General features: G+C 36.5%; 1 protein-coding gene across 2 annotated transcripts in view; it reads right to left on the bottom strand.

Moving 5' to 3' along the window:
• LOC306886021 (uncharacterized protein) overlaps positions 1-14,963 on the bottom strand; it is a 129,607-nt gene that overhangs the window by 56,614 nt on the left and 58,030 nt on the right. For both annotated transcript variants that reach the window (XM_079442872.1, XM_079442873.1), the window contains exons 9-12: positions 12,386-12,536; positions 10,630-10,755; positions 9,689-9,818; positions 4,520-4,694 (exon numbers count right to left, since the gene is read on the bottom strand). In XM_079442872.1, coding sequence (XP_079298998.1) covers positions 4,520-4,694; positions 9,689-9,818; positions 10,630-10,755; positions 12,386-12,536 — 582 coding nt within the window. The remainder of the gene's footprint in view (positions 1-4,519; positions 4,695-9,688; positions 9,819-10,629; positions 10,756-12,385; positions 12,537-14,963) is intronic.

Genomic DNA, 14,963 nt, shown 5'->3' with positions numbered 1-14,963 from the left:
GCAGCAGAGGCTCTCTAATTGTGGGCGTCAGAGTGTGATTTTTCCCAATGCAAATCCAATTGCGGGGCCGCACGAGGAATAAAGCGACCCTCCCGACGGAGTGGGCGTATTCCCAAAACTGGGACTAACAGGACTACATGATGCCGGCGGATGTTAAATTGGATTATTAAAGCGTTGCCAGGTCTCAGGGTAGCGTGTGGATCGTGATTTAACACAGCTCTTCTGTTTGCTTACGGATTCCATTACGATGGCTGGCGCTCCTGAAGGGATTTTAGGGAACGGGAAACATTAAATCACCAAGGTGTGCGGCGACGCGCGGTTTACAACTCCTGCTGTTAACGACGACTTTGGTTAATGAAGGGTCAATTCCAAACATCTGCCAACACACGAGCTTAATCGTCTGTTATGAGAGAAAATTGATTTTTTTTCTCCTCTTCCCTTGGAAAAATGTTGAGAGCTTACGCCGGAAGACTCACGATATTAGCAAGGTGTAAAATATTTGTCCTAATGTAACGTTAAATATCATTGGATCATAGCTCATTAGATCCGGCAGCCTCAGATGTCTACTGGATGGTAGTAGTAGTATGTTTTTATTTAATGCCATGTCAGCACCTTAGGCTATTTTCATGGCAAAAACTATTTAAAAAATCCAAGTATAACTAATGCAATAAAAACCAGCAAACAAACAAACACAAGTTATATTACACAAGATTTTTTACATTCACATATATGTCCCTGGAGCACAAAAGCAGTCATGAGTAACACAGGTATATCTGTAGCAATAGCCAACAATACATTGTATGGATCAAAATTATACATTTCTCTTTTATGACAAAAATCATTAGGATATTAAGATCATGTTCCATCAAGATATTTAGTAAATTTCCTACCGTAAATATATCAAAACTTAATTTTTGATTAGTAATATGCATTGCTAAGAACTTCATTTGAACAACTTTAAAGGAGATTTTCTCAATATTTAGATTTTTTTGCTCCCTCAGATTCCAGATTTTCAAATAGTTGTATCTCAGACAAATATTGTCCTATCATAACAAACCATACATCAATGGAAAGATTATTTATTCAGCTTCAGATGATCTATACATCTCAATTTCGAAAATTGTACCCTTATGTGCGCCACAATGATAAAAATATCACATATGATAAAATTTCTAAAACTTTTTCTGGCAAAATTATACCAAATAACTCTTTAAGTGAGTTCACTTCATATAAGAGTTTATTTTACATACATTAAAAGATGCACAGTCCAATAAAATATGTTTAGACATCTACTGGACGTAAATATGTTACGCTACAATCTTAATGATAAAATGCGATTTGCATAAACATCAAAACAGCAGAGGATCAGGAGATCTGGCGAGACGTATCTCAAGGCAGAGGAGAAGCTGTCACACGTCCAGAATTCCTCATTAAGGACACAGGGACTATTATGCTAAACGTGACCTCGCCGCGCGAGCTAATCAAGAGTGAAACTGAGAAAACAAAAAACACACAGAGCGTTTAATTTCATCAAAATGATGGCGCTCAGGGCCTGAAGCTACGCGAACGCAAAGGTTAACGAATTTGGTAAATCAAATCTGATAAGGATCCTTCACATTACACACAGAATCAACACGCTCTCGGCAATTAGACAAAGAACACTCCCTGATAATGAAATACGTTTAATGTTTTACACACATTTGACAAAAGGGTCTGAAATCAGTGTTTAACCTTAACCCAGTCTGGCCTAGCTAGTTTGGGAACAAACTTAAATTTCACCGTAAATTAAAGAAAAACATTTAAAGAAGATAATATTTCTTGCAGTAACACAGTTGCACACTAAAGGTTTGGCCATTACAATTTAATTGTATTAAATTAAATTCAGTAAAGAACAACATAAGCATCTAAAAAGACACCTCAGAATTAAAATATAAGTTATATATACATATATATGAATAGGTTAAGAATACTTCATATTATATTTTTTTCTTTAAATAATTTTTATTGATATAGATATATTAAGAAAAATAACTAATAAAAATGGTAAACACATGTTTTATTTTTTTATTTAAAGTTTTGGTAATTTTGTTAATTACTAAAACTTAAAAACAAAACAACACATTAAAAAAATGAAATCAAAAATATTAATCAAAGCTACAGAAGAGTCTCAACGTTACTAAATTAACACTGTTTTTCTGACACAATATGATGCATACGACCATTGACATACGACCATACAGGCATGAATCAGTGATTATTCCTGGGAAAGGTAGCTGTCTGTGTGGCACAAACGCCATCAGCAGAAGCCTTTCTCATCACGAGCGCGAGGCAGGGGGCACAGCGAGGGGGTAATTATATCAATATGGGGAACTGTCTACAGCGCTCCAATTTAGCAAATGTAACACGCAGGCCTGGCTGTCATGTGTGATGGGCTGTGGAAGTGCATTTACTCATGATTGAGCTGTTGAATTTATGATATTACGCTTGCTGTGTGCTAATTCAACACAGATTAACATATAGAGCGATCACAGCCGCTGCAATCGTACCAATCGTCTCTGTAAAGGGCAAATGAACAGTGTTGGGGAAAGTTACTTTTAAAGTAATGCGTTACAATATTGCGTTACTCCCTAAAAAAGTAACTAATTATGTTACTTAGTTACTTTTTATGGAAAGTAATTTGTTACGTTACTTTTGAGTTACTTTTTAAATCTGGGCAGGGCTTGCGTGTTTGTTTTTAATATAAAAAGTTCTTCTTTTACAAATGTAAAGCTGTTTCACAACAAAAGTGAAGTGAATCCGGCTCAGACTGAAGGAAATGTAGATTCAGGTCTGTACAGTAGAGGACGCCGCTCAAACTAATCACATGAAGAATATGATGCAGGAGAAGAAAGTTCAACACTATTCAGCAATAACTACAATCAAACACAAATGTGTCCTTTCTGCTTAGTATGGATGAATCGGATCATCGAAGGTCAGCAGCAAAGACATCGGTTAATAAAATGGGATTAAATACATAGAATATTATACAAACCTGCAATAATTCAATAAGACAAATATAATTTGAGTTTGTATTTGACTGTTTTTATTGATTTTGAGGAACACTGAATGTGTTTTAGTGCAGGTGAGATGAGTAAATACATGTTATTTAGTCTAGAACTACAGTAAGATCATGATGATATTTAGTCTAGAACTACAGTAAGATCATGTTGATATTTAGTCTAGAACAGGGATGGGCAACTTCAGTCCTGGAGGGCCACTGTCCTGCAGAGTTTAGCCTGTAGCTTTCTAATGATCTTGAAGACCTTAATTAGCTTGTTCTGATGTGTTTGATTAGGGTTGGAGCTAAACTCTGCAGGACAGTGGCCCTCTAGGATCGAAGTTGCCCATCCCTGGTCTAGAACTACAGTAAGATCGTGTTGATATTTAGTCTAGAACTACAGTAAGATCATGTTGATATTTAGTCTAGAACTACAGTAAGATCGTGTAGATATTTAGTCTAGAACTACAGTAAGATCATGTTGATATTTAGTCTAGAACTACAGTAAGATCATGTTGATATTTAGTCTAGAACTACAGTAAGATCATGTTGATATTTAGTCTAGAACTACAGTAAGATCATGTAGATATTTAGTCTAGAACTACAGTAAGATCATGTAGATATTTAGTCTAGAACTACAGTAAGATCATGTAGATATTTACTCTAGAACTACAGTAAGATCATGTTGATATTTAGTCTAGAACTACAGTAAGATCATGTTGATATTTAGTCTAGAACTACAGTAAGATCATGTTGATATTTAGTGTTGAACTACAGTAAGATCATGTTGATATTTAGTGTTGAACTACAGTAAGATCATGTAGATATTTAGTCTAGAACTACAGTAAGATCATGTAGATATTTAGTCTAGAACTACAGTAAGATCATGTAGATATTTAGTCTAGATCTACAGTAAGATCATGTTGATATTTAGTCTAGAACTACAGTAAGATCATGTAGATATTTAGTCTAGAACTACAGTAAGATCATGTAGATATTTAGTCTAGATCTACAGTAAGATCATGTTGATATTTAGTCTAGAACTACAGTAAGATCATGTAGATATTTAGTCTAGAACTACAGTAAGATCATGTTGGTATTTAGTCTAGAACTACAGTAAGATCATGTTGATATTTAGTCTAGAACTACAGTAAGATCATGTAGATATTTAGTCTAGAACTACAGTAAGATCATGTAGATATTTAGTCTAGAACTACAGTAAGATCATGTTCACACACAACGCTCTGCACTTACTCCTGATTTCTCTCAACACCAGAGCTGTCACTCAATACATCAGAAACACAGGAACTGGAGATACTTCTTTGAAAAAAGTGATTCAGATATTTCCTTCTAAATTAAAAAGTGATGCTTTATTTTACCAGTTACTTAAAAGAAAGTCTCATTACAAGTAAAAAAAAGAAAAAGAAAAATTACTTGTAATGCATTACCCCAACACTGCAAATGCAGGAGCGCTCACTGTACCTGCACGGCTTGACTGTAGGGCCCGATGTTGGCCGGGGCCCAGTGGGACAGACTCTGGACGTGAAGCGTGTCTCTCTGAGGAAAAGCGTCCTCCTCGCAGAGCGCCGTCCCGTCCTGAAGCAGAACGTCCATCCGCAGCTGCTGAGAGACCGGGAGCCACAGCTGGACACAGACCCTGCATCACACAGTAACACAGCTGCTGATCGGTTTGCAACCAAATTTGTTTTTACATTTAGTCATTTAGCAGACGCTTTTATCCAAAGCGACTTACAAATGATGACAATAGAAGCAATCAAAACCAAGTTACTTAAAATAAAATAAAATAAAAATTATTTTATTTTTGATTTATTTTATAATAAATTTATTTTAAACTTTAAACTTATTTTAGTTTAGTTAAAACTTGATGTACTAAAATAACAAATTAAAACTGAAATAAATAATAATAAAAAATATAGATATACCAAGAAAAATAACTAATAAAAATGTTTTATTTGTTATTTAAAGTTTTTGTAATTGTTAATTACCGAGACTTGTTATGCAAGTGCTATGACAAGTCTCGGTTAGCCTAATGCAGTACAAGTAGCAAGTTTTATATACATGTATATCGGCACAGCTGTGATTTGGCCGTAGGTAATCACAGTATGCTGATATACAGCCATATCTGACATCTACGTGTGTGATATTGTATTTATACAACAGTTCGATGGCATGAGTGTGTAAATACATAAAAAATAACAATGGAGTGTTTTAAAAGCCCTCTTTTGTGTGAACTACTTCCTTTCACCACGGATTCAAATCTAAAGTTGATAGTTTAACAGCTGAGTTCAAGCCTCCGTTACTAATTCAGAAACATCACTTTAGAACTAGTAATGAAGGAACGTTGAGTTGCTTCATTAAAAGCTTATTGTATTACTGTAGTAAAAGTGGCGTATTATGTATTGTAGAGTTTTATGACAGACAGATTGACTGAGCGATCGTGATTACCTGCATCTGATGCAGCATTCATTCTTCAGATCAATCTCATATTCACAATAAAACATTAGTTTGGATGTCCGCTGAGGAAAGCAATATCTTTATCATACTATCCTTTCATCTGTTAAGGGTGATTTCTGATGACAGCGCTGCTCGGTGCATTTGTTGGCTGCATACAAGCTTTTTGAAAGAAAAAATAACTTTCTTGCTCAAAACTGCGCAGAACAATGTAACTAAAATCACCATCACGAACACACACACACACACACACACACACACACACACGCACACACAGTTTCCTAATACTAAATACTACTATTAGTTATATAAAACATTATTTACTGAATAATAAGAATAATATTTAACAAACAACAGCCATCATAAAAGTTGCTAGGCAATTCAGTCAGAAGTACAAAGGCAGCGCTCTGATATACAGCACTGAAGTTACATAAACATGATGAGATTTTGCCAAAACTATTTGCTCTGGAACAAATAATAGATTAATGAGACCAAAGACTGCCCATTTGATATACCCAAAATGAATTATATCTCATGTCTAACCACTATAGAGACATCAGAGTCAGCTGTAAATTCCAGAACATCTGGCCGAGGTGAGGCTCTCTCTGCAGGTTTATGAGCGTTGAGCGCCCGTAAAACATCGAAGAAAATTTTCAAATAGATGTTATCTTTATTAACAAACCGCATATTTGAAGTCCAAACAAGTACATTCTCGCCTAAAATGCTCTTAAAACTACATTCCGTGACACAAAACCGTATTATTTTCAAAATTATAGTGGATTTGGGCGTCCGCCATGACACTTGCTGTGAGAAATACGGCAACTTCGGCAAGCGGAGCGATACAAACGGTGAAATGGCTGTTGGAGTTCTGTTGGACTCTAATATCAACACTCTTATCAGCCAATCAGATTCAAGGACCAGAAAGCACAGTTGTATAAATATATATTAGTGATGTCAAACGATTAAAGGTGCAGTAGGTGATTGTCTTCAGAAACATTTTTTGTTATTCTGGTTGAAAGTCTCTTCACATCCCTATAGCAATCATTAAGTTAAGTGGTCTAAATGTATTTATCTGTATTTATATATTCTGTGGAAGACATAGGACCAGGAAATGTTCTTCCAATCAAAACGCTCGGTCCTCAGTCCTTGCTAAAGAAGCTGAGGGTAAAGGTGATGGACTGGCCAAGCATGTCTCCAGACCTAAACTCTATTGAGCATCTGTGGGGCATCCTCAAATGGAAGGTGGAGGAGCGCAAGGTCTCTAACATCCACCAGCTCTGTGATGTCGTCATGGAGGAGTGGAAGAGGACTCCAGTGGCAACCTGTGAAGCTCTGGTGAACTCCGTGCCCAAGAGGGTTAAGGCAGTGCTGGAAGATAATGGTGGCCACACAAAATATTGACACTTTGGGCCCAATTTGGACATTTTCACTTTGGGTTGTACTCACTTTTGTGACCAGCGGTTTAGACATTAATGGCTGTGTGTTGAGTTATTTTGAGGGGACAGCAAATTTACACTGTTATACAAGCTGTACACTCACTACTTTACATTGTAGCAAAATGTCATTTCTTCAGTGTTGTCACATGAAAAGATATAATAAAATATGTACAAAAATTTGAGGGGTGTACTCACTTCTGTGAGATATTGTATATATATATATATATATATATATAGTTTTTGTCTTTGAACAACCAGGATTCACATGGTCCTCAAAACCTGGATATGTTTTTTTTAAAAGTAAGATTTCTAACACAACTTTCTAACATTCTAAAGTCATGAAAATGAATACAATGTTGTAACTCAATGGGCATTTTTACTAAAAAAAACTTTTTTCTAGTTATTATGAAATATTTTATCAGGTATAAATTGTAAAAAAAAAAAAAAAAGGGTAAAACTTTACTTGAGGTCATTATGAATAATGCACTATAAAGGTATTCATAATGTACACTGTGATGCATTGAATCTTTTTTATAAATAATTGTAACCAAAGTTAGAATGCATTATAATATTTGAAGATTCCTTGTTGCATCTGAAATTGGTTGCCTGTTGTGTTTTTAATGCTTTATACTTTCTAAAAATGCAACAGTGCATAATGTGTTATAAATAGGCACAATATTATCGGAACGATATCGGAATCAGACGATAATGGATTAAAATGTAAACATCGGCCAGATATGTACAATTATGCCGATATGTCTTGCCGATAAGTCGAATAACTCGCATGTGCTCAGGGTGAGCTAGCGATAAAACGAAGTCAGCAGTGTGGCTCATTCCTGAACTGATTTTTTGCCGGAATAGTGATTAGATTCACTGTTTCTGATTTGCTGCATTTAAACTGAGAATGCATGAACAGAATGACACGTCCACAACAGATTCAACAGTCACTACTCCAGGTCCTAATGCCCGTCAGGTAAGGAGTTTTAACTCCCTAGGGGGTGCTGTTGGCCTACTTGTAATAAAATTAAAGTCAAATACACAAATAACATTAAGTTTGTATTTCTGATTAAATAAAGCAGTAACTGATGTTGTAAAATTTGATTTAGAGGTCAGAAGATATAGCTTACATGAATAAAAATCACAAACATGGCACTTGTAAATTAAATAATTTTATATATAGATTTATTTATTAATGTGTAATATGTTTTTGTTTGTTTTTTTCAAACAGATTATGAGCTCTGAAATATTTTCAGAATGTTTACAACTCTTTTGCTTTAGACCATCTACAAATGTTAAAGTCCGCGTAAAGAGAATTCTGAGAATTGTTTCTAAACACATTACAAATGTTAGAAATGTATTGCTGAAACACATTACAAAGACTCTGAACTATATACAGTAGTACTGAATTGTGGAGTTAAACAGTTTTTCACCAATTCTGTGTTCAGGATGTTTTGGGCGGGACTAAAACGGTGGCTCGATGACACAATGGAGCCACCGAGCATGGCCCCGCCCCTAACACTATAATAACTGTTGAGAGGTCAAGTTCTTAGTTTGTCTCTCTGAATGTCTGTGATGTTAGATATACAGATTCTAGGCAGGGACGGTTCTAGGGTGAATGGATACCCGGGTCTTAGCCCACAGATATCATATGTGTCAGAATACACACAATTTAAAAACATGGCGCGTTCATAATTCGCATCTAGAAACGCTTCTCTTCTTTCAAAGCGCACCGGACCTCGCGCTCTCGTGGTGTTTGCCGTTGCTAAGCAACCATGAGCCACGCTAGCTTTGATGATGAGAAGGTTTCAGCTCACTGCAGCGCTGACGCTCGTCTACAATTAAGTAACGAACTTGCACGCTCAAACATGTATGGCTGTATAAATCCAATTAAGCTACTAGAGGTAGTATCAGTAGCATCCATTCAGGTTGTAGCGGTATTTGACATCTGAGAGAGACGGCCGCTTTCCCGCGAGTGGGCGTGGTTTCAGCGCTGACAGAAGACACGCCCCCAGCGTTTGAGAGCAGAGAGTCCTGCTTATTTTTCAAAGATTTTGATAACTTATTTTAGTTACTTGGCGGTTTTTATTATCATTCAAATTTGGCTGGGTGGTTAATAACACATTTTTCTGTTGTGTGACAAACTCAGAACACATTTTAATATCAATTTACACGAACTTTAAGGTTACCACTGCATCTGTCTGAAAAAAAGTGATTGATTTATAGTTGATTTATAATTATTTTATTTTATAATGATTTATAATAAGCTTTCAATGTACTCTCATTATAAAAGAACTTCATTATTGTTTATTTAATTCTAACAAATAATTTTTTATTAAAACTTACCAAAATTAAAAAATTATTTGTTTAGAATCTCTGCACAGGAGAGACTTGCTGTTGTTTCTAAACAAAAGGAAATACATCTTCATATATCTGTATCTGCATTGGCTATCGGCAAAATGATAGCCGCAAAAATATCGGCAAAAATCCAATATCATGCATCCCATGTTATAACTTTTGATTACAAGATCATACAAAATGTACATTACAAAGCTTAATTAATGCATTCAAATACTTTTATAATGCGTTATGTATAACGGCTTCAAGTAAATTGTTACCTAAAATTCTTATCCAGTAAGTCATGTGCATTTTTATCACCTTTCTACTGCACAAACAGACACATTTCATTAAAAGCACATCTTTACAGCAGTGAATTCCCTGTTTAAAGGACGGAGGCGTTGTTTACCTGGCTGGAGGATTGTGAGTAAAGTAGGTGCAGTAGATGGAGTTGATCTGACTGAAGTTCTCCATGTCGCTCAAGTAGAGATGAACCAGGAGCACGTGCTTCATCAGCAGGCCTTTCTCCTGCAGCTGTCCTGCCAACACACACACCGGTCAATTAAACAAAGAGCTGCTCGTTTCTCATTAGAAAAGTTTGCGGCTGAACTTCTAAGGATCCTCCACTCTCACCTCAGGCTCAAACCGGCATAAACACACGACATGAACACAGTCTGTTAAAAACACGCACAATGGAGGAACCGCAGCGGCGCTGCACCCCATTAGAATTTCACAGGACATCAAGTTTGTTTTTCCTTCGCAGGCGTTTGCGTTTCAGCGCACAAGAAAGCCGCTCATTAAATATTAACTTGTTTAATATTGTCTCAGCGCTGTGAAGGCTGTTTGGCGAAGTAAGATGAAAAACATTAAATATGCTTTTCATCTCCAACCGCTCTTGCTTAAGATTTTTCTCTTTGCTCTTACAGGCCGCTCTCTTTAAAAGTTCTGCGGGCGATAGAAACGGCCAGAGCAGCGCTTTCGTTCTCCGGCTTTAATTTGAAGCGTCTGTCCTCGTCGGTGCTTCTCTGTGACGCACAGAGTCCTATCCAAACAAGCCGTGTGAAGAAAAGAGCAGCCGCCGAATAAAGAGCCCCGCCGCACCTCTTAAAAGTGCGCTTTGCCAGCACAACAAGAGGGAAAATGAAAGCGTGTTTGGAACAAAGGCCTATTTGCCGTCAGCGTTTGATGGGCTGAACTGCACACGAGTGGCCAGAAGCTGCGATCGACGTTCTTCATTATTTCTTCACAGTCGTCAGGGTTAAAACAGCACACTACATCTGAGACGACACCGAACGCACGCGTATATGCTGTGATCTCACAGAAAGAGAGAAAAGAGAGCAATTTTCCTACTTTGCAGGAGTGTGAAAACATGCCGGGTTTGGCTCTGGACGTCTGGGTGCTCGGACTGAAGCGCTGTTAGACCAGATATCCACTGGAAACCTGCTGAACTCCTGGACGAGTGTGATGGCAGACAACCTTTAACACACACACACATCAACATCTAGTGCTTGACATTACAAACGAGTAATGAGTACTGCGATACAAAGCTTATATCAACTACAATTGCAAAATCAACCACTCAAGGGCTCAGAGGTGAATGGGAGATGATGCTACTCCTCTGAGAGAGTGTCTATGCCAGCACAGTAATTACAGCACCACTGATAAAACACTACCTGAGTAGTTAGTCATTCATTTTGACTTAGGCATAGACTCACTCTCAAGAGGCCTGAACATGGCTTAGCATCATCTAAAATAATCCAAAACAATCAAGATATTTGCTATTTTGATTCACCCTATCAACAACTGATATACCAGGAAGATTCATTTTAAAAGTGTGATTTCTAGACTTGGAAAAATTCATGGAAATTAATAAAATATTACTCCACTGGCATTTTTATAATAAATATACAGTTTTAATTTAAACTTCCAAGGTCTAAAATATTTATAATCAGGGGCCAGTTGCATAAACTTAGCCTCTATGTTAAGACAGTGTCTTAAGAACTAGTTTGACCAACTAGCAGTTACCCACGGGGTAATCAGTCTGGTATTTTTGATTCAACTTAGACTAAGTTTGTATTTAAGCAAATTTTAACACATTTTGGCCAGCCTTAAAGAAAGAAAATTAGATGACTTACTTTTAAGACTAGTCTAAACCGCTTATGAAACCGGCCCCAGGTCTAAATTGTGAGTTAAAAAAAAAAATCTTATCCAGTTTATCAGGACAGTTTTTTATACTAACACATAAAAAAATGTGTTCCTTGAAATAACACATTTTTAAAAAATAAAATAAAAAATACATAAAAGCAGAGATTATAAAACTAAAAAGTAATTCAAAATATTAATATAAACTATAATAGTATCTCGATGCTAAATTAAAAAAAAAACCTTTTATCAGGAATGACTTCAATAGTCAAGTAAATGTACAGCTTAATAAGAGTGAGATCCCTAAAAAACATTCAGCTCTTAAAATATTTGGAATCCTAAAAATTGCTTGCTTTTTTTTGTTGTTGTTTTTTGTTGTTGTTGAAAATAGTTTTCTCGTCACAGGGAGAGGCCCTTCAAATACTGTTGTGACAGTGTGGGCCCTGGATTTAAAAAGGACACTGGCCTGGACAATATCATGGTACTGAATTATTAAAATAATAGAGAAATATACTATATAATATCTAAACACCATAGAATTAACTATGGCAATATCCAAAACACATGGTTAATACCGAGAAACACAGTATTACCCAGGGCCGTTCCCAACAGAGCCAACTGGAAATGTGATGGAGTCAGTGATGGAGTGTTTTTGGTCTGTATTTTTATTTTGTTAAAGACGCACAATTATATGGTCAGTGCATGAACTGATAAAACACTGCAGCTCTATGGTGCATCTATTCACTGGTCTGAGGATCAGCGTCTCCAGCCATAAATATGATATTGTCCTTAACAAAACTATAGCGGTACCATGCTTCTTTTGTTTTGGTGTTCGATGAACCAATAGAATTCTGAAAGAATGTCAGTGAAGTAACAGTTATGCTGCAAGCAGACAATATGATGTGCTTTATACCAGAACACACTCTCTCTCACACACACACACACACACACACACACATCTCACCCAGCTCCGACTGACAACTGCGCTCAGCGTTTGATGGACATCCTCCCTGGACGTCTGGAGTTTTATCAGCATATTCCAGCTCTTCTATCATCCTGTCAATGGTGTTCTGGCAAGGACATCTACTGAGAGGCAGCGGCCGCCCTCCGGAGCCCTGCAGGAGAATAAATCACACAAACACCCCTGAAAACACACCGACTCTCACACGCTTGATCAGTGAACCTGCAGGCTGATACTCCACAAAATAAAAGAATATGATGATCATGTCACTATGGAAGCCCATTTCTGCCACATAAGAAAAAAAAACATGAATTCATAATTATCAATTAAGTGTTAATTTTGAGATTAAAAAAAGCAAAATTATGAGATAGTATGTAATAATTGTGATTTTAAAAATTATGTCATAATTATGAGATAATAGTTATCACTTTTCAGTACCTAAATAATGATGGGGACTTTGTTTGGAGAAGAAATCGTTGTAGAATTGTCTAAATTATAACATACGCAATCATGAGATACAGAGTCACAATCATGAGATGATAAGTCATAATTTATGAGACATTAACTCACTCAACTATGAGATGTTAATGAGGTTTTAAAAAAATTATGAGATCCCTGTAAGTGTTAAAACTGAAATACACAATTATGAGATACTAAGCCGTGAAATTAAAAAAGTCACAATTATGAGATAAACCGACTCAATTATAATGCTAAGAGATAAATTGAAATTATCAGATACTGTTATAATTATGAAACAAGTGTCAAAGTTATGATACAAAGACATAATTATGAGATAAAACATCACAATTATGAGATGTCAAGTGATAATTCTGAAATATGTGTCAAAATTATAAGATAGTAAGTCATAAGGTAAAACGTAGGTAAAAAGTCAAAATGATGAGATACCAAGTCATAATTATCGAGACACCTGTTCTTAAAATGATGACACGGTTTTCATAATTATGAGACAAAAAGTAAAAAATATGAGTTACTACATGATGACATGAAGACATTTTTCCACTTCACTTTTTATCCCATAATTACTTTTTCACAATTATGATTTTCCAAAGAATATCTGTTTTCATCATGCTGCATGACTGGGCTTCTATATGTCTGTGAATTACAGGAGCAGGTTTATGCTGATACTGTACACGTGTTTTCAGGTGTCATTGGGGTCACACTCAGGGGGTTTTGGCAAGAATTCACTCTTATTTGTTTTCCTCACAGTAACATTTGTGATGATGAGCAAGAAGACCCCCTTAAACGGCACACACACCGCCTGATTACAGCACATTTTTAATAAATATTTCAGATCTCTTTAATGTCCTGCTGTCATCTGCAGTTGGCCGTATGATAATTAAATGAATTATCCTCTAGTGTGTCTCTGCAGTGAGTGCAGAGGAGGAACAGCATTAATTCAGGGCAAACGCCCCCCCCCCCTCTCGCTGCCGGAGCACTTTCCTCCAGAGCCCATGTCAGCGCGGATCTATCAGCGTGACGGAGAGTCCTTTGGACTGCTGCGTGTGGGAGCTTCTCTAGCGGAGCGGGGCAGGAATTTCCCTGCGCTGTAGGGTGAGGACACGGCGGGGTGCGCTGAAGGCCACATGGCTGCGGGAGTTTCCTTCTTGGGCGATGTGTTTTCATCCCCTCGAAGCCCTGATCCTCCACCAACACACAGCAGAACACACGCATAAACAAACACACTGCTGCGCAGAGCCAGCAGCTGAGTCTGCGGACACGGCATGACCCAAAACACACATACAGCTTACAAGCTTCTCATGAGGAGTGAGGACAGATCACACAATTTAACCTCATCATACCAATCAAATGCACATTATAAAGCACATAATTCTGCTGCTGTCTTCTCATTCAGCAGCTACTGTGTATCAGTCTGATTCACTTCAGTGAATATGGTCTTAGATTTCAGTCTGTTCTATCACATGACTCCAGAACACTAGGAATACAGTGCATGAGATGGATTACTCTGGACTACCGTTATGATATGGTGTTATTTTTGTATTTTTTTAAACTTGTCAGTAATGAAAACAGAATTGCTTTAATATTGACAGAATTGCTTTAATATTGTGACTAAAGGCTACAGTAACATCAATCAGTGCAGTTCACATGCTGCATTATGACATGCACATTTCTGATGCATCCCTGCAGCATGTGGCAAACTGTGACAGAAACAGGTGCAGAGCACGAGAGGAGAAATATGGGAACACATTGGCATAATTATGAGATAAAGTTGAAAATTATGATATTAAATCGTAATTGAGATCAAAAGTCAAATTATGAGATGTTACGTCATTATGAGATAAAAATTCAAGTTTGAGATAAGCCATGATTATGAGATAAAAATTCTAAATTGAGATACAAAGCCATAATTATGAGATGAAGTTGAAATGATGATACTAAGTCATAATTATTAGATCAAAAGACAAATTATGAGATGTTAAATCATTATGAGATAAAAATTAAAATTTTAGATACGAAGCCATAATTATGAGATGAAGTTAAAATTATGATACTAAGTCATAATTATGAGACCAAAAGACAACTTATGAAATAAAGTTGTGAT

Source organism: Barbus barbus (assembly GCF_936440315.1).
Source record: "Barbus barbus genome assembly, chromosome: 20".
NCBI lineage: Eukaryota > Metazoa > Chordata > Actinopteri > Cypriniformes > Cyprinidae > Barbus > Barbus barbus.
The sequence above is the reverse complement of the archived record's forward strand: the minus strand, read 5'-3'. Positions and strand labels throughout refer to the sequence as shown.